This window comes from Peromyscus leucopus, chromosome 1 (genome assembly GCF_004664715.2).
Source record: "Peromyscus leucopus breed LL Stock chromosome 1, UCI_PerLeu_2.1, whole genome shotgun sequence".
Taxonomy (NCBI): Eukaryota; Metazoa; Chordata; class Mammalia; order Rodentia; family Cricetidae; genus Peromyscus; species Peromyscus leucopus.
In genome coordinates, this window is record NC_051063.1 from 83,312,237 (window position 1) to 83,332,991 (window position 20,755).

At 47.0% G+C, this 20,755-nt stretch overlaps 1 protein-coding gene across 1 annotated transcript in view; it reads right to left on the reverse strand.

Moving 5' to 3' along the window:
• Hs3st2 (heparan sulfate-glucosamine 3-sulfotransferase 2) overlaps positions 1-17,125 on the reverse strand; it is a 106,038-nt gene extending 88,913 nt beyond the window's left edge. Inside the window, exon 1 of the mRNA XM_028867848.2 lies at positions 15,455-17,125. Coding sequence (XP_028723681.1) covers positions 15,455-15,939 — 485 coding nt within the window. The 5' untranslated portion in view covers positions 15,940-17,125. The remainder of the gene's footprint in view (positions 1-15,454) is intronic.
• Between the last annotated feature and the right edge of the window lie 3,630 nt (positions 17,126-20,755).

The window sequence follows — 20,755 nt, forward strand, 5'->3', positions numbered from 1 at the left end:
CAGAAACACACTGCAAAGAGGCTGCCAAGGCAGAGAACATTCCCTATGCTTCAGCAGCTTGGGGGAAGTCCGCGAGAGTCGGAACCCGATTATTTTAGAGACATGCTAGCATTCAATTCTTCCAGAAGGAAATCACAGGCATTGGTCTCCAATAGGGTAATGTCATCAAGACAGCTACCTTGTCACACCTGTGGGTGGGGCTAGAGCAAAGTGGAGAAGCTGGGTAACTCATACAAGTGACATGAGCTTTTTTGGGGGTTGGACAAGATCCTTCAAAGGATGTCAAGAGGTTATCCAAACACCCCATCTATTTTAAATGGGCTCCAAAGAGCCCTAGGAATGGGTGCTCTGCCATTGTCCACCTATTTGGGAATGAAGAATCCAGGTTACAGATGAACAACATTCTTTGGTTAGTTCATCCATCCACACCTATGGATGGACGCTTGAAAAGTCAGAACAGGGATTGGATTTGGAAGGGTTAGGTTCAAACCCCAGCCTGCCACTTGTAACGGACTTTAAAAACTTAACAGAGAGAAATCACAGGTGCACCGTAGCTCAGCCCTTGCGCCCAGTAGCAGCATGACCGTCATCATCCTCACTGTCACGGTCACCATCTTGTTTGACCCCTCCCACACACCTTCATCAACTAATCCCGAAATCACATTGTCAGACCGTGTTGGACGTCTGCCACCGGGCTTCTCCATCTGCCGCTATCGTTGCAGCAGCACCAGTACCAGCAGCAGCAGCAGCAGCAGCAGCAGCAGCAGCAGCAGCATTTCCTGCTCTGGCCTTGCTCCCCCTGTCAGAGCAGCTCAGGAGAGCCTGTTAAAGCAGCATGTCAGGAGCTCAGGATGTAACTCAGTGGGTAGGGTGCTTGCCTAGCATGTACAAAGCCCCAGTTCTGCCCTCGGTGCTGCACAAAAACTAGACATGGTGTGCCTCTGTAATTCCAGCGCTCGGAAAACAGAGGTAGCAAGATCTAAAGTTCAGGGTCATCCTTGGCCCCGTAGCAAGTTTAAAGCTAGACTGAGATACATGAGAACCTGTCTAAATGCAAAAGCAAACAAAATCAGATCACAGGATTCCAGAACTCCATCAACACAGCTCCTTCTCATTGACTCAGAGCAGAAGTCAAGGCTCTTGAAGGAGTCTCTAAGGCCCTGCTTAATCTGTCCCCAGTTGCTCCCTGAATTTATTAGATATTTCTCCCCTTGCTAGACCCACTCTGGCTACCCTGGTCCTGCAATCCTGAGGGTTATCACCACTACTCCACCATCCCAGATGCCATGGGAAGCTTTGCATTTGCTTCTCTTTGCTAGAATGTTCTTCCCATTAAATTATAGCATTCTTTGTCCCTGTATCTTCTTCAGGTCTTAGTTCAAATACCACCATCTCAGAGAGGCCTCTTTGAACCGTTAACCACTGGCGGCTGCAATCCCTTGTCCCCACCAACACCTTTCTGCCCACCCTTCTTCCCCGCATTCTCTCTGTCACACTTACCATCGTCTGACACAGATATATCTTAGTTGCTGACTGCAGAGGACATGGGCTTTTGTCTGGATGTTTCACTAATTTCTTTCTCTCCAGTGACTATTATAGAGCCTGGTACATAGTAGGTGCTCAATAGACATCTGATGACATGATAATCAAGTCCCAAACATACAGATTCTGTCTTTTCTCACTCTGTCAGAGACCCTAAGGTAATCCAAGTAAAGGGATATAAATTACTGGTGGCCTCAGAACAGACTCATGATCTCAGCCATGCCTCATATCTGAGCATATTCACTCAACAAGATTTCTTGAGGACACACAGTGTGTCAGGCTCCACTCTGAACTCTGGGATGTCGACATAAATGAAGCAGGCAAGGTTCTGCACCTAGGGAGCTTTCAAAGCCAAGAGAGAACGATCAAGACACATTGGAATTGTAGCAAGAAGCACGCAGTAGGCAAGATAAGGCAGTGAAGAAAGCTACAAGAGGATGAGGGAGGGGAGCTGCCCCGGCAGGCCGCAAAGGAGGGCTAGGTGTTGTTTCCTTTTGTTTCTGAGGAGATGACGTGCATATCATCCAAGGCCTGTGTTACAAAAAGAACCAAATCCAGAGACTACTGGGGAAGGAAGAATCCCAGCAGAGGCGAAAGTGACTGCAAACTCCCTCCCTCACGCTGAGGCCTCGGCTGGAAAGCTTCTCACTGCCCTGCCCCACATGGGGACCTCGCCCCTGGGACCACACAGGAGCTGGGAGTTTCTGTTGCTTAGGTCTTCCTGACTTATATTTCCCACTCAGCTCCCTAAAATAAGGACCCCCCCCCTTCTGAGGTTAGTATGGGCTTGACACATACCAAGTGCTCACCAAGTGGATGGCACTGTCTCCGGAAGAGAAATTGTGAGACAGGGATGTTTAGACACAACATCCCCACAGGGACACCTCTCCAGCAGCTGGTAGAGCATCATCTCTGGCTGTCTGCTCTTTGGGGTTCAGTTCACACACCATCTCTTCCAGGAAGCCATCCTCTGACTAGATGCCATCTTTCTGTTTCACTCTTGCTCTCCTAGGGCCTCTGTTGCAGTACTCTGACTTGTGTATGAAACTGTCACGGGCATCTCAAAACCCTCGCAACATGTGAGAAGCCCAGAGGCAGAACCTGCGTTCTGTTCATTTTTGTGTTGTTAGTGTTAAAATCCTGTACATGCGCAGTTCGGGGTTTTGTGTCTCACTTACGTACCCACCTTAAAAAAGCCAGACCGTAGACCCCCACTTCTCTCTCTCTCTCTCTCTCTCTCTCTCTCTCTCTCTCTCTCTCTCTCTCTTCTCTCCCTGCTCCCTGCTCTCTGCTCTGCTCCCTCCCCCCAGGCCTGGCTCCCTTCCCTTTCCCCCCTAATAAAGCTCTTAAAGTACCACTGGGTTCTGTCGAGAGACCATGACCTTTCCATGCAGTAACCAGCGCCGATTACTATCAATTAGTATTGAAATAAATAAAATCTCAATGATGGTATCAATGGCCAATAATCACAGTTAATACTTTTGGGCATTTTTTTATACAAGAAATACTTGGAGCACTTTTATTGCCCAGTGAACCCTCACTGCTTCCCTATCAGACACTCGGTATGATGGAGCCCCATTGTGCACACAGAACACTGTGCCAAAGAGAAGCGACCGGTTGGTGGGCACAGACCCAGCAAGTGGTGGAGCAGAAATACCAACACAGTCCTCCTGATTTCAGGGTCTGAGCTTTTGATTGCTCTTGACAACTACCCATGCCCCATGTCTATGGTTTGGCTTTCTGTAGTTTCTTGTGCAGTGTGATTTAAACTTATTAAATAAGAAACCCCAGAATGAAAGAATTTGTAAGTGTTAATTGTTCATTACAATGAATAACACGATGGCGTTGTGGAATATTTGTTTACACCATGTGAAAATGTGTCACTGTGATTGGTTTAATAAAGAGCTGAATGGCCAATGGCTAGGCTGGAGAGACTAGGCAGGACTTCCAGGCAGAGAGAGGAACCAGTGGTGAATCTAGGCTCAAGAGAGATGCCAGTGAGACACTGAAGAAGTTGGACATATGGTACAGAGGAGAGGTATCCAAGCCGCGTGGTAGGACATAGACTAATAAAAACAGGTTAATTTAAGTTCTAAGAGCCAGTTGGGGACAATCCTTAGCTAAGGCCAAGCTTTCATTATTAATAATAAGTCTCCTTATCATTATTTGTGAGCTGGCAGCTCAAAGAAAAGTCTGACTATACAATTGCATTTCCACTCTTGTGTATTCTAAATGGGAAGTGAATCATCCTTTTATGTAGTGTATCCACACTGTATACCCTACCCACCCATTACTCAGTAACTGCCTTAGTTATCCGATTGACTATCATAAAGTTATTATATAGCCGGGCGGTGGTGACGCATGCCTTTAATCCCAGCACTCGGGAGGCAGAGGCAGGCGGATCTCTGTGAGTTCGAGACCAGCCTGGGCTACCAAGTGAGCTCCAGGAAAGGCGCAAAGCTACGCAGAGAAACCCTGTCTCGAAAAAACCAAAAAAATAAAAAATAAAAAAATAAAGTTATTATTTAAGTATTACATGCATCCCACAGTTTCAGATGTTGCATGCTTGGTTTTCAGATGGGGGCACTAATTTGGAAGGTTCTGGAAGCTATAGGAAGTAAAACCTAGCTGCCAGTAGTAAATCACTGGGGGCAGTTCCTCAGGGAAAATCTTGCTCCTGGACATTTTCTGTTTCTTCTCCTCCCCCTCCTCCTCTTCCTCCTCTACTTCTTCTTCCTCTTTCTGTCTCTTTCTTCCTCCCTCCATCCCTCCTTTTGCTATGAGTTAAGAAATCCCTTTGTCTGGCCCATGCTTTCATCACCATGATGTTCTGCCCAAGCACATGGGACAAACAAAACTTTGAGCTAAAATACATCCTTCCTCTCTGGAACTTGTCTCTCGGTATTTTGTCACAGTAATAAGGAAAGTAACTATACATACAGTTTCTCAGTACCTGTGTTAAATAACCCCCATTTTACTTAATCATAGCCCCAGAGTGCAAGGGTAGCAGTGCTGGAGATTTTGTGATGCCAAGGAGATACTGTGAAGTGCTTCCGTAAATGAAAAACTGAAGGTACAATAAGATGCTGACAGAGAGAGAGCATGAATGAGTGTGTGAGTGAGTGTGTGTGTGTGTGTGTGTGACAGAGAGAGGGAGAGAGAGAGACAGAGACAGAGACAGAGACAGAGAGAACATAACTTACAGTAGTACATTGTTACCAATATTCTGTTTCCATAGTTATTGCTACGCATCTCTCACTGTGCCAAATTTATGTATCAAATTTTATTATATATGTGGGGGGGGACAAATCACAGTGTGCATAGCATTTGTGTTCACGCTACCCATTTGTAGGCATCTACTTGGTGTATTGGAAAAGCCTGCCAATAAGGTGACCCACTGTAGTCTCTGTCTTTTCTGGTTTTTAAGCTCATCCCACACACCCTTTGAATCTGGTCATTGCTCCCCTCCCCATGATCTATCTTTTCATTCTTTTTTGAGGCTCCCAGCTCAACCAGAGGCAGAGCTTCAATGTCGATTCATTGTACACCCCAGCTTCACAGTAGATTTGGGGTTCTTTGTCTGGCAGTGGGCACTCAGAGCAGGGAAACACTCAGTAGCAAGAAACCATCTCCCTAGCAATTACTGATGACTACTGCCCCATGAAAGCAGGACCAGGGAGCCTTGTCATAGACACCATGTAAATGTCTCTGCTAAGGACATGACATGGGCGAAGTCCCACACACACTTTCTTCACTCTTGGCTCAGGGACATTAAGCAGACTGGGGAAGCAGAACTGACTCCCTGCTCTCCCCGAATACACACTTCATGTATTAGTGCCTCCCTCTTTGCTGTGACCAGAATGATTTACATAAACCGTGTAGGGAGAAAGGCTTCATTTTGGCTCACAGTTCCAGAGGGCTCAGTGTGTCATGGCAGCAGTAGCATGATGGAGTGCTTGGCAGCAGGAGCCTGGGCCAACAGCTACTCATATTGCACTGGACCAAGAAGCAGGGTATGGGACCCAAACTGAGACTACGTAATCACCAACAGCTGCTCACCTCCTAAAGATTCCATGGTCCCTCAAAACAGCAGTACCAGCCAAGACTGAGTGTTCAAAGCATGATTCATGGGAACCATTTCAAACTCAAACTCATACACCTTGTGTCACTCACAACAGAATGGAAGAGACAGAAATTTGCACACAGAAGGTTTTCTTGGGAGGTCCACATCCATAAGTGTGCACGTACGTGTGGAGACAAGGGATCAGCTTTGGCTGTCCTTCTTCAGGAGCCATCTAGTGTGTACTGTGTATTTTCTGAGTAAGGGTCCCTCTCTGGGACCTGGGGCTCACAGGGTAAGCTAGGCTGCCTGACTGGTGAGCCACAGGGGTCCTCCTGTCTCTGCCCCCCAGCACTGTGACTGCAAGAATGTTCCCATGCCTGGCTTTTCCCCCTGGAAGCTGTGGCTTAAATGCAGGTCATTATGCTTCCATGGCAAACACTTTACTGACTGAGTCACCTCCCCAGCCCCAGATGTACATTTCAAAGAAACACCCTGTCTCGTGTAAACCTCAAAATAGACACAGAAACACTCCCAAGCCCCCTCCCGTAGATTTCTGACTCTCTAACAGAAACAACTTTTCTCTTATTTTTGCACTGACATCTTGGATTTAACATCTACAATTACGCACAAAGTAGGTTAAAGTGACAGTTGGTGTGTGTGTTGGCAGGGAGGGGGCATGGTGTTTTTTCCCTAATAGTGGGAATAGCAAGGAAGCCTGGTAGCTTAATGTAGTTTTCCCTTTAAATATCCACCATCTATTTTCTTGGGGGAAGCTTGGCTCTACCGAAGCCTTGATGCCCTTGTGAACACTGCATGTTGGAACACTTCTCTTAGCACTTGCATTTGTTCTGAATTTTCATTTTGATTTTCTTTCCCAATCATTAACACATCATTGGAACCTGAAAAACCCAGAGCCACTGCTGTATTCACTTAAGTTGGATTTTTTACAATATCTAGACATGTTTCTCATGATGTTGGTCATGTTCTGTGTGTCCTGCAGAATCTGAAAAATACCACTGCACCACAGAAAGGAAATTTACCATCATTTTTACTGTGGTTCCATCCCTACTGCTCACATCACGGAGGAAAATCTCAGCTTGATATCAATATTTTCTTAACCTATTAGTGTCTCTTGATAGCCCCACTAAAGACAGAGAATGCAGTAGGCTTGGAACATCCGGCATGCTTTTTGGTAAAAACTCAATAACACTGCTTTGTTTTCACGCTGTCTGCTTTGAGATCACTTTCAGAAAGTGGTGCTAGCTTTCCATTTAGGGTGATTCATTTAAATGGAGTTGTTTTGTAAATATATTTATTTGAAATGCATTTGCATAGAATGAGTCGGGTTTACAAATGGATAGCATCATTAGAGGGGTTCACAGAACTGGGGCTTGTCACTCCTTCTTAAAAGAGAAACTCTGCGCCCCAAAGATGAGGCATGCAGAACTTCCCTTCATCACTTCTGAGCTGCATTACATACATCTATTCAAGTATGCTATTTACTCTAAAATAGGAACTAAAAAAAACGAAGCCTCGTTCTTTATGAAAGATTATAATTTTCCTTTACTCTAGAGAATTTTATTCATGTATACAATAAATATGATTATATCTACTCCCTACTTCTACCCACTAACTCCCTCCATAAACTTCTTAACATGTAAGATTATATAATTTTTTTAAATTAAGTTTATTTTTTTAGTTGATGCATAAAATATTTTAAAATGTGTATAGAGATGGCAGCATGCTTAGGACCTAGAAAATGTTGCTCAAGGATCATGTATTTAAGGCTTGGTGCTTCTGGGAGTGGTGGATCCTTTAAGAGGAGGGGTCCTACAGGGCCCAGAGGCCCCTGAGCTGGAACTGACCTGAAACTCTCCTACTGAGGACTAACTTTAATGGTACCAGAAGGCTCTAAGCAAGGTTCCAAAGGAAGAAAGCAACCAACAGTCCTACCCAGCTATGATGGCCCTATGACAGCAATGAACCACATCAACGGCCAGCAAACCAAGGGTGCAGTAGTGGGACGGACATGTGTAGCCTTGATGGTAACCAGCAGCTCTCTAATCACACTTACGACCCACTCAACAAGAGGGAGTTCATGCCTGCTACCGGACACCTAGCTAACCGCCCAGGGCTAGTGAAGTCAGGGATTTTAGAGGAGAACACACAACTTCCACAGCACAATCCCTAATACATTATAAATACATTATAATATACCCACAGATAAATGTCATTTTCACTCCTCATCAAGGAAACTTCCCTTTGCACCAAACCTCCAGAGATCCTTACAGAAAACCTCAGCCAATCAAAATGCAGAGTTCTAGATCCCAGTCGCAATGGATACATCTACAGAACACTCTTGCCCCTAAGGCTCAGAAAACATTGCAGAAGGAGCGCAGGAAGATTGTAAGAACATGGAGTTTACGTGAGATTATGCCTCCTAGTAACAACAGGAGGCTACATGCATGAAATCTCACCAACATGACTGCCTAAACATGACATGAACAAGGATGATAATAGCCATGCTGACGCAGATGGGGGAAATCCCAGGAAGCCTCCACCCTACACAAAGAACTACAGGCAACTGAAGCATGTTGAGAGCAGGAGAAAGTCTTCCCAGGGGAAGAACACACCAACTGGTTATCCAGTACCAAAGGATGAGTCGTGAAAATGTACATACAGTTACCATTGAACAGACTGAGTCTTTGATATTTGTGTAGTTAGGAATATATGTGTATATAATATATGTATGTAACAACAAATAATCAAAAGGGGGCCATGAATTTGGAAGAGAGCAAGGGGTGTATATGAGAGTATTTGAGTGGAGAAAAGAGAGGGGGAAATGATGTAATTCTATTACAATCTCAAAAACTGAAAGAAATAATTTTTTAAAAGAAGGTTGAGTGTTTCAGAAGGTGTTAGATCCCTGGCATGTGTCCTTGGAGAGAATAATAGGAATCTAGACCCTTTATCTCTGTCTCCTGTGTTCCCAGCATTAGATTAGGGCTTCCTCCACCTACTCAGCATGGTATATTGCCTTTGCATATACCATAGGAATGGAGCAATCAATGGTGAGCTGAAACCTCTAAAAATATGAGCCAAAATAAATATTTCCCTCTTAAAGTTGCCTATCTCTGGTATTTTGTTACAATAACAAAGCCTAACATAAAGGGATTAATTATCATCTGATACTTCAACACTCATATACGTTGTATCATATGTATGTCAGCTTAAATATATCTATCTCCTCATTTATCAGTTCTTTATAGTGGAGCATTCAAAATTCTCCTAGTTTTTTGAGATGTGGAGTGCATTATTGTCATCTTTATTCACTCTACAGTGCAATAGCTTACCAGAGTCTTGTGTTCCTAGTTGTAACTTAGTACTCATCGACCAAGCCTCCCTCTTCCACACTCTACTCAGTCTCAGCTAAATACCATCACAAGTTTAAATGAGATCACTGGAATACAAATACTAAGAAAATCATAGTAGAGGTAGTGGACTATAATGACTGAGCTCTGTAAAATGCTGGATTTATCCCTCCAAAATGGGAGCTCTGCCACAGATTGGAAGATGGTAGTGGGAAGCCCCTCCAGATCCCACCTAGAGCAGAGATGGGAGCTATAGGCACTGAGGGAGCTATAGGCACTGAGAAAGAACCCACTGCCCGTTGGAGGTTTGGGAAGACACAACAACTGATGTGTACCTAGGAACCCTACATGATGCCAAAGGCCCCATGACCAAACCAGAGCATCTGGCCGTGTCTCCTGGGAGACACACAGAGCCTTCAGTTCCTCATCCTGTCCCATCATCCCACAGAGAAAGCCCTGGGGAGTGACGCATTGGACCAACAGCCCAGCTGTGTAGCCTGACAGGCAGCAATTACCTCTGAAATGCTAAGTTATTTCCACTCACTGGTGGCTTTTTACCCACCTTGTCAAGCTGCTCATGGACTACAAAGCACTTCAGCCCATCAGTGCAGCCCATTAGGAGAGAAGAGTGGCAGCAGAGCCAGCCCACAGCAGCCTGGCACTGAGCCTGGCCAATGGTGGGCGTTTGACAAATAAATGGATTAACCCACCTCAGAGTCAGCGCTGGGGGGAATGGAGGGTGCCACAGACTTAGCTTGGCTGCATGACCTTTTAGACCCCTCTGGCCTGACTCACAGCCCGAGTATCTGCTTATCTACTTCCACCTTCCCTGCCCACTGGCTGTGAGCCATCACACAGAGAGCTGGCCTCCCCTCCAAGTCCTCCAGCAGATCCGGATCAATAGGGAGCTGTGTGCTTCCGCCCCTCCACACCCACTCTGTCACTCAATCATTCAGAAATGATTCATGGAGGGCTAACCAAGGAAAGAATGCTATTCAACACTGCTGAACACTGGATGCAGAGAACATTAACAAGCACTCAGGAAACAGCACCTATTGGCATTGACTCTGCACCAGAATGGATAGGGGCTCCTGGGACATGCCTCTTTATAGTTGCCCATGGAGAACATCACAGCAGCGCATCTCTGGTGGGCATCTGCCCCACACCTTCTCTAGTTGTGAAATAGATGCTTTCAGAATGATGGCGTGAGTAACACTCAAAATTTCAAAATGGATGCAGCTCCCAACAGAGACCCCTTGCCGCTGGCTATAGAGATGCCATGTTGGGGATTTTCCATGTAGTCAGTGGTCCTTTGGAAGACTGATGGATTTCAGGATAAGTGGAGAAGCCACACTTTCAAGGCAGAAGACAGCTTGGTGAGGAGCAGCTCGGCAACCAAGGTGGAAGCAGAGGACATCTGTCATTTGTTGTAAGACACTCTAATCTCAGAAAAGTTAAAACAAAACAAAAAAATATGCTTCTTACTTGCTCTATTAAATGATACTTTTCTCTATTTTAACATCATGAACAGTCTTAACAGTATTCAATGAGAATCTCAGGGCCTGCCAGAGTCTCCTTCACTTCATAAGCTCAAGCAAAGGGTTTGGGGACATTCCATTCTTCGTTCCCAGCTCACCCAGTCTCTTGAAGCTCCAGAGAAAAGTAAGACCAACTCTCCCCACCCAAACTCTCCTGGAGCAATGACAGCTCCACATTTTGAATGTCCTTTGGTGCCTGAGAAGAACTGTACACATGCTGGAACTGACTAATATATCTCCAGCCTGCTGCAAGGCTGACAGATGGGGGTTTCCAGACTCAATGGTTTCATTTAATCAGAACATGTCACACTCCCCTGGACCCAGGTAGGAGAACTCCTCATAAAAAAAGACACTTGTACATGAGACCACATACATGTGGGGGCAGGGGAGGACACAAATCCCTTGTATTCACAGTGAGCATTGGCTGGTCTGTTTCGTGTGTTGATCAGTTTGTTATAAGATTGCAAAGCCTTCTGTGTTCTCTTCTTCATGCAGAAGGCCCCTGTCTCCTGCCTGTGGGCTTCCTCCTAATGCTTGCTAAGCCAGAGTTTGGCTTTGCTGTTACATATGAGTCACTGATTTGGATGAGCTTGATAATGTGGTAGATTCATTCTGTGCCTCCCATCCTGTCTTACTTAGACCATCACCTCTGTGACAAAACCTGTGTCTGCTTGCCTTACACAGTCCCCAAAACACACCGATGCAGAGCAAGAAAGGAAGCAGAGATGTGAGATAGAGTCTAACATTTATAACAAGTTCATCTATCAACATTTGGACACGAGTGCAGACTCAATTATCATGTATTAACTTGCTCCTGCTGGCATTTCAGTGCACTTAGAAAAGACTCCCTTCCTCTCCACATGTACACCCTACCAACACACAGTGCTAGCAAAATTGAGGCGCTTGAAACAACACTCACCTTCATCTTGAACCCTAAAGACTCCTGGACACAACACCATTTATATTTCTTTATAAATGATGATCCTACCGAATAGACTTTATTGGAGGTGAACTTTGGTAAAACATTAGTATCTTACCTGAAATCTTAGGTCAGTTGAACGTTTCCCACATAAGGTATCATACATGGTTTTTATATCACGAAAGACTAGGTCAGGCATCATTCTCATCTTTAAAGGTGGTAAATAGATATGCAGAAATATGAGGTGAAATCTTATCAATGCAAAGTTAGGAAGAGAAGATGATGGGGAGAGAGGGAAAAGCAAGGAAGGAGGAAGAATGTGGGGGGAGGAAGTAAGAAAAAGGGAAGTATGGGCTGAGGAAGTTGGTGAAATGTTTGCAGTGCACAGAAGCATTGGGGTCCTCAGTTCAGGTCCCCAGAACTCACATGAAACCCAAAACCCACTAGCGGGTGCCTACAATCTCTTTGCTGAGGAGGCAGTTCCCTGGAGTTTGCTGGTCATTCTCCCTAGTGGAATCAGTGAGTCCCAGGTTCAGTGAGAGACCCTGCTTCAAACACCAAGGAGGAAAATGACTCAGCTTCCATACACACACTCACATGTGTGCCTGCACTCACAGGCACACACATACACATACACCACACACACATGGAACACTCACATGTGTGCCTGCACTCACAGGCACACACATACACATACACCACACACACATGGAACACTCACATGTGTGCCTGCACTCACAGGCACACACATACACCACACACAAAGGGAGAAAGGGAAGCTTTAAACTAGTTCTTTAGCAATGCATTCCTCAGTCCCATTTGGTCATGGAGGCAGGTACAGCACTAACAGTTTTGGCAATAACTTGAGTATTGGTATTGTTAATGGCAATCACAGGAGTATTGGTAGCAAAACAGCAGTAACTGTGGCAACAGCAATAACACCACTGACTTGCTTATCTTTATATACCAAAGATTTTCCCATGGAACTTTGATATGCAGTGTTTCAAGGTTTATTCTTCAAACCTGAGATAATTATCATGGGCTCCATTCCACAAGAAGGCAGTGGAGACTCGGGGCGATCACCCTTTTCCAAATCGTACAGCATCTAAAGAGGTCATCTCTGGCCTTTAACACAGTGGGTTCTGTCCTGGGACCATGATCAACCTAGTATAACTTTTCTTTTCTTCTGAGCAGCTAGTGGCTCCCACCCTGCACCCCCACAGATCCATATACTACTGCATCTGGGAGGAAATTTGCCCAGGTAAGGTAAGAGCCAGAAATGAGAGCACAGAAGGGTCTTAGAGCAATACCCCTGCAGAGGGCTGGGCTCTCTGAGGGTGGCCTGACTTAGTGGTTCCCAAGAAGGGATTAGGATCCAGGAATAAAGAGGGTGAGGGCTCTGTTAGCTGGCCCCTTTTGCTGATGGTATCTCTCTGGCTCTATCAACTCTGCCTTCAGGGAGAAGTCTCACCTGTGGCTTGATGGTGGTGATTCTTATTTTCCCACTGTCTGTCTGCATTTACAACTTCTGGCCTAAATGCTCCAGGGCTTCAAAATGAGCAGGGTACCAAGGACTCCACTGCATGCATGTAGCTCCACCCCAGGAAACCCAGGCCACAACAGTGGGTGAGAGGCCCCTTGAACACACACTGTAAGGAATCCCAGGAATCCCCATAGTTTCTGCAATTGCTGCATGTAACTCAAGTGATGATAACAGAAAAGAACAGAAAGAGTGCCCAAGTATGGGGAATATATTACATTTTGTGGAAACAGCAATTCCCACATGAAATCCTTGACCCTGGGGCTGTTGGTTGCAGCCCCCCCCCCCCCCCAGAAAAAAAGCACAAAATGCACAAGCCTTTCCTGAGTGCTGTGGACTTCCCAGCCTTCCTGGGAAACTGATGGGTATCATAGTTATGACCAGACCTCTAGGCTAATCTTTCCTTTAGAAATATCAAGAAGGAAAGGGGAATGGGGGAGGGGAGAGAGAAAGAAGTGGAGCTGTCAGTGTGCTTCATGTTAAATAAAACCTACCAAGATTCAGCTGAGAATTTTAGCAGAATCCAAATGTGCTAGGAGAAAAAAAGAAAAAAAAAAAAGGCATGGCTCCCATCTCCAAGGTTCACAGCTAAGCTGGCTTAGAATCACACATGCCAAGGTTAAAAATAAAAAGCAGTCATCCCTGAATGACACAGGCTCCAGAAAGGAAGCCTGAGGTATGCTGTTTGGTGGAGGAGAGAGGAGCAGAGAAGGAAAGTCTGGGCTCAACACAGAGGTGTTTATGGGAGAGTGCATTACCTAAAAGCTCAGAATTTGGCTATTTTGCACTTAAAAAGCACTTCACAGTGGGAAAGGGTTTCCTAACGATCTTCACATTTGCCATTGAGGAAACCCTGGCATGCAGTGAGTATGCTGACCTCGGGCAGGGCACTAGTGTTCAGTGCGACTGCAGCCTGTTCCCTGGGGTCTGGCTCAGACAGTGTTTGCACATAACTAGATGAAACACCCGTGGGTCACAGTTCAGACAACATGATGGGCCATCAGCACTGGCGTGAAGCCATACCTGACTGTGTGCCAACTGTCCCTTGACTGGCTCCACTACCGACAGTGTGTCTGCCTCTTGGGGACAGCACATGTCCCATCCCTTGCTCCTAACAGCCATAGTTACCACTGACTAGGGCTAGCTGGAAAGGTGACAAGTCACTCCTATGGGTCCCCCTTCTTTGAAAACCCAGAACCCTTTGTCATGACTTCATTAGGGTCATCTTTCTAGTGAAATCATCCTTTGTCCAGTATGCTTATGAGTCTACTGACTAAAGGGTCTCCTTTTGTGTGAAAATAAAGGAAATAGCCTCAGCAACTGTGTCAGCTACCATGGCATCTCTCCACAATTCCATTACTATGCAGAGCTGTCTAGAATGTCTCCAGGTAGACTGTGACATCTCAGAGGTCCATGCATTATATTCCAGCCCCAAAGGTGCCCTGACTCAGTCCTTCTGTGGACCTATTCTGCACCACACAGGGTGTGCAAGGCCAATGGACATTGGAGGACTGGAGAATGAAGACCACCACCTCAGTGAAGCTTCATTGTATGTCCAGACACCACCCACTAGGACGAACTGGAGCCAGCAGAAGTTCAAGGGAAGAGTGAGCATTCTAGGCATGTCTGACTATTCCTGGGATCCTGTCTAGCCCTCGCTTTCAGTGTCCACCTGTCTTCCAAATTCCTCCTGTTGGTTGCTATTTTAAAACACCCCCCCCCCCGACACTAAGTGTCATTTTTACATCTTCCAAACACTTTGAAAAAGCCTTGGCAGGGGAACAGGGCAAGAACTATTTTCCTGCCCCTTGTGATGGATGGGGAAAGAGAGGCTGCCAGAGTTTGAGGAACTTGCTTAATCTAAGTGTCAGAGCCACGACTGAAATCCGAGGTCACTTCCTTTCCTCCAAGCTCACTAACCCAAGACTGGAGCGGCTAAGGGAGTGAATTCAGAATGGTAGCAAATATTTGCAGCTGAGATTGGCATTCTGAATGGGCAGAGCTTGTTCCCTTTCTCAGTGCAAGAACTGGGGGCACACTCTCATTTTGTCTGAAGCATGGGAACCTATTCAGGCAGGAACCACTCCAGTTAGCCTTTGTCCTGGCTCCCTTTTCTCGGCGTCAGGTGCTACCGATCAGGGATCAGGGAAGACCAGCTTAGGGCCCGAGTAAGGCTGTGGTCAGACAACCAAATGGCTTGAGCAAGCAGCCCCATCCCGCCCTAAAAACTGGACAGGGAAGCCAGCCTTCCAGCCAGCACCTATGTTTGACTGGAGACGCTCCCTTTCTTCCAGGGACCCCAGGGACAGGAAGGAATGCCCCCCTTCCTTTTGCACTTCAAAGAACCTCGTGTAGAGCTAGTCTCTGGGAAGTTCTGGGTGATTCCTCCTACCGTAATCACCCACACCCCCTTGCCGGCTTAAAAGAGGACCTTCTGAGCGGACCTAACATTCAGAGTGGAGCTGTGGTCTTCCCCCTTACCTGTACCAGTCTAGCCCTCGGCCGTAGTTCCTGTCGAAGAAGTGGGGCTCGGTACCCAAGGCCCGCACGTCCGGGTGCACACGGATAAACTCCAGCACCGCCCGGGTTCCCCCTTTCTTGACGCCCACAATGAGGGCTTGGGGCAGCCGTTTAGTACCCAGCTTCGGGGAGCCGGAGTGATTGGACCCGGAGAGGCGCGGTGCTGGAGCGGCTGCCGCGGGCGCGCTGGGAGCGCTGGGCTCACTGGGCGTCGGCCCCGGGGGATCACACGGGCGGGACTTCGCCAGAAGTTTCTGGCCGCTTGCGCTGGGGCTGCGGAGGCAGCGCGGCGCGCCGAGCAGGCGGCTCTGGCCCAGGCCGTCGCAGCAGCACAGGAAGCTGTAACACAGGTAAGTGCAGGACAAGGACAGCGTGAAGGCGAAGAGCAGCCTGCGCGCCCTCCGCGGCTGAGGTGGCCCCGCGCGGCCCAGGACCCTATAGGCCATAGCTCCATGGGCCCGCGCCGGGGGTCATGGTTTCTAAGGTGGCACCTGCGGTGGAGCTGCTGCGTGGCCCTACGATCGCCTAGAGGGCTCGTGTGGCGCTGTCCCCGCCGTGCGGGTCCGGCGTAGGGGACGCCGTCTCCTCCGGGGGTTGCTGGCCTGGGCGAGCACCTCGCCCGGGGGTCCCGGAGACGGTGGCTCCTCGGGGACCGGGTGGCTGCATTGCCAGCATCTCCCGGTGCTAGGCGATGGGGGCTCCGGGCAGCGGGGCGGCTCCCGGCACTCTTCGGCTCTCACGCGCGTCGGGTTCGGAGCGCGCCCAGCGCCCGAAGCCCCATTCCGGATGCTCGGAGCGCCTTTCAGGGGACTCTCGGTGGCCGCGCGGCTGTGCCGGCGGGAGGATGCGCGGACCGGACGGTGGCGCTGGCGCCGGCCGCGTTCAGGCTCCTCGGGAAATGCCGAGTGGAGCGCGCTGCCGGCTCTATTTAAGGAGTCGCCTGACGTCAGCCGCGCGGGTCCCCCGAGCCCGCGCCGCGCCCGGGGACCTGGCCCGCCCCTTGCACCCCCACACTCTTATTCCGCTCAGGTACAACACCACCCCAGGCCCTCCCCATGCGGACTGCTCCCGAAAGAGCCTTGGCCAGCTTGGAGCGGTGAGGGGAGGGTGGCCAGGTACACCGTGCACTCCTGCGGGAGATTGGACACCCCCACCACTCTGGCCTCTGGACACCTGAGTCGAGATTATGCCAACACCCACCCTAGACATTGACCTGGGTGCTGATGCAAGCACCCAACCCTGATACTCGGTTCCACTACACTCACCCACACATGCACCATGCACGCACTAGCACAGGAGCAAGCTCACCCTAATCCGGACACACCCCAAAACCCCACAGAGGGTGGCGAATACCCCTAACTCGAGCCTAGGAACACAACAAGGACACACCCCATCCCCAGCCATCTCCCTGAACCAATACACACAGCCTGGAATCTGACTTCGTGCAGTGTGCGCACACGCCTGGGACCAGGGCGCACACAGTAAAACCGATGGGTGGAGGAACCGAGCGTGAGTGAGATTGCGTGACTAGTTACCAAGCCCCCTAGCACCCGCGCGCTGACTCATACCCAGGCTGCTTGCTCTGTCTCGCACCCATGGAGCAGAAACCTCCACCCGACTCGCACACCACCTCATCCCGTCCCACTCCGCCTCGCACTACCCCACCTCCCCTGGGGCCTGGAAGGAAAAGGAGCCCCAGAGCCGCAAGACTTATTCATCTCCTGGCGGCCGCCCCCTAGCGGTTGGACTGCTCCCCAGGGAGCTGTCCAGGGTACCAAAAGCCCTAAGGGCCAGCGTGTAGCTGGTTTCTTCACAGTGATTGCCAAGTGGCTGTCGACAGAACAGTTCCCAGGGACTAATCCCAGAACATGTTTGCGTGACGAACTCCAGTACTGTCCTAAGAGATCACACTAGTACCTTGTTAGAACCCTGCATCTCAGGTGGGAACCGTGTCCCCTAATCACTACGACCAATGTTCCCAAAGTGAAGACTCACAAAATGGATGGATGACCCCTCCACCACCTCAGCTTCCGTTGGGCTACTGATGACTTCAGGGCAAGGTATGGGTATTCTTGCTCAAACTAGGAAATATATTTTCCCCCAAGCCATGCCCATCCCTAGAAAACTTAGACCATTCTCTTCTGTAGGCACTAACTACTAATATTTGTTAGCATGTGTTAAACCATTTAATAACTCTTAAAGCCTACCATAGTATTACCATTTTCCCACATTTCCTTGAATTATTTTTAAATAATATTTTGATTTATTCTGAGAATTTTATATGACCCCCAATCCCAGCTCCTTCCAGAACCCTCTAACATATTCCCTCTCAATTTCATTTCTTCTTCATCTTAAAAAATAACCTGAGTTCAATTAGTGAGTTCCATAGATGATTGGGTGTGGGGCTGGAACATGGGTGTCTTACCAGTAGTCACACTTCTGAAGAAAAAGGACTCCCCCAGCAGCCATCATCATCCTCAGCCTGGAGTGGGACCTGGTGGGTTCTTTCTCCCTCTATTTTGGAATGTTGACTGGCTTGATCTGGTGTGGATCTTGCGCAGGTAACTACTGATGCTGTGACATGTTTAGAAAGCACTCATCTCCACCTTCCAGCTCTACCATTCTTACATCCCCCTCTTCCACAATGTTCCCCAAGCCTTGGAAAGCATGGGACACAGATGTCCTTCTTAGGGCTGAACATTCAGGGTCACTTATTCTTAACACTTTGACCAGTTGAGTCTCTGGAGTAATCATTGTCTACTGAGAAAAGAAGCTTCTCTGATAAAGGTTGAGAGTGGCACAGATCTGTGCCTATGTACCATAGGAACAGATAGTACCATGCCGAGTCTACTCTGCACTTTAGAATCTTAATTCTAGCAATAGCTAACATGTATCAAGTGCTTGTTTTGTGCCACAATGTGCAAACTACTTAAAGGGCTTTACTTCATTTATCTTTGGAGATAGGTATTATTATAGGCATTATTATAAGTCCTAATTTACAGAGAGTGAAAAAGAGGTTAAATAAACATATACTCAGTAATTGGCAGAGCTAGGATTAAACCCAGACAGTCTGGCTCCAAGATTCAAGGTTTTAATTACAGAGCTCTGAAGCTTCCGAACTTCCTTTGAGCATTATTCACATAATTCCATCCCAGGCTACTCTCCTGGATATGAACAAATTTGTCTAGATTGCTATTAAAATTGGGTACCCAGGACTGGATGAGAATTCTAGATATAGAATAAAAAGTTCAACAGGACCTTCACTCCCTTTGATAAATTCTATTTCTAGTAATGCTACTTAAGACCCCACATCTTTTTCTTGTAACTGCATCATACTGATGACATCTCCAGCTTGCCACCAAGTAACATCTCTAAGTGTTTCTTACAAGGGCTGATGATTAAGGCATGTCTATTCCCTACTGTGCTTGTACAGTGGACTTAAAGAAAAAAAAAGACCTAACATGTAGGTCCTTGCACATTTGACCTGATTAAATTTCATCTCATCTCATCAGTTCATGGCAACAGTTATGGCTTTTTTTCAAATGTCTGCTTGAATCCCAAGTCATGATTTAGCTTTCATATTCTTGAAAAAATAGAAAGGTTAAATTCACACTTTATTTTTTGAGGGTTTTAGAAATTGAACCCAGGTGTTTGTACAGCTAGGAAAACACTCTACCACTGAGCTACATTCCCCACTCTTGGCTTTACTCTTGATTCTCTGGGCAGGTGTTTTGTCCTCTCTAAGCCTCAGTTTCTTTGATCTGTAAAATGGGGAGCTATGAGCTATGAGCCACAAAAGCCTCAAAGTCCTACTGTTGTAATTCTGTAGTTATATGATTTCATTTCCCAAAGCAGGAGACAGTTTCTTGACACCATGTCACCTCCACATCTGATTACAATTTAATTAATTCTTCACTCAAATTGTTAATAAAAATGTCAAAACAGATATGCTGAAAGCAGTTGTATGCATGCCTTCAACAGTTCTTCACATTGCCCGCCTGCTATTTCTGCACTCCATTGTTAAAAATCACAAGGTTGAATGTAGTGTAATCCACCCTGGCACACCTTTTCCTTAGGAAAAAGAGCCCTGGATAAGGTTATACCTTGTCATTTTGTACTTTCTTCATTTTTAAATTACCTTATTTTTTTAAAATAAACTCTAAAAGTTCAGATGCATCAGAAACAGGTGGATTTTCTCCTTCAAATCTTAACCAGAGTAAAGACGAAGACTGTGGTAGAATTTCTGGGGGAACGGGAGGGGCAGTGCCCGAGATTCTCCCTAGGGAGTATCCAGTAGGATTATGAGTCACATGACTCATCAGATGGCATTCACTTAGAGAAGGTACATGTCTGATTTTCTATCACATGCAAGTCCTGAAGAAAGTGATTCAGGGATGGCATGAAAGTCCCTCAATGGCAGGGACCCAGGCTACCATGTGCTTGGCCATGTTTCCTCCACTGTAAAGTCACCCCATATTTCATGATGACCTAACCACCTGCTGTCGGTTGTTCATATTCTGATCACCACTCAGGAAGAAGAAGATGGTAGAATGCATGTCTTTTCCCTTTAAGGACACTTTTATGGGTCATCCACATTATTTTCACACATAATTGATCAGTATTGCCACGTACGATAGTGGTTTGAATAAAAATGGATCCCATAGGCTCATATATTTGAATGCTTAGTCACCAGGGAGTGGAACCGTTTGATAGGATTAGAAAGATGGGAGGTGTAGCCTTGTTGGAGGAAGTGTGTCACTGGGGTGGCTTTGAGGTTTCAAAAGCCCAAGCCAGACTCAGTCTCACTTCTGCCTGTGGATCAGAATGTCACTCCCAACTGCATTTCCAGCACTGTACCTACATCGCCATATTCCCTGCCCAAATGCTAATAGACTAAGTCTCTGAAACACTGAGCAATGCCCCCAGTTAAATGCTTTCTCTTTAAGAGTTGCCCTGGTCACGCCATCCCTTCACAGCAATTGAACAGTGACCAGGACACATGCTTTCTAGCAGCAGGTTACCTTTAAAGTGTGGTCTTGGCCTTGGGTAACTACACCTGGATAAATCTGAATATTTCAAAAATTACTTTGTAGATTTTATTTTACATGTATGACCATTTTGCCTGGATATACGCATATGCACTGTGTGTATGCCTGATACCCTCAGAGGTCAGAAGAGGCCTGTTGGAGTCCCTGAAACTGGAGTTGCAGAAAGTTGTGAGCTACCATGAGAGTGTCAGGAACTGAATCTGGGTCCTCTACA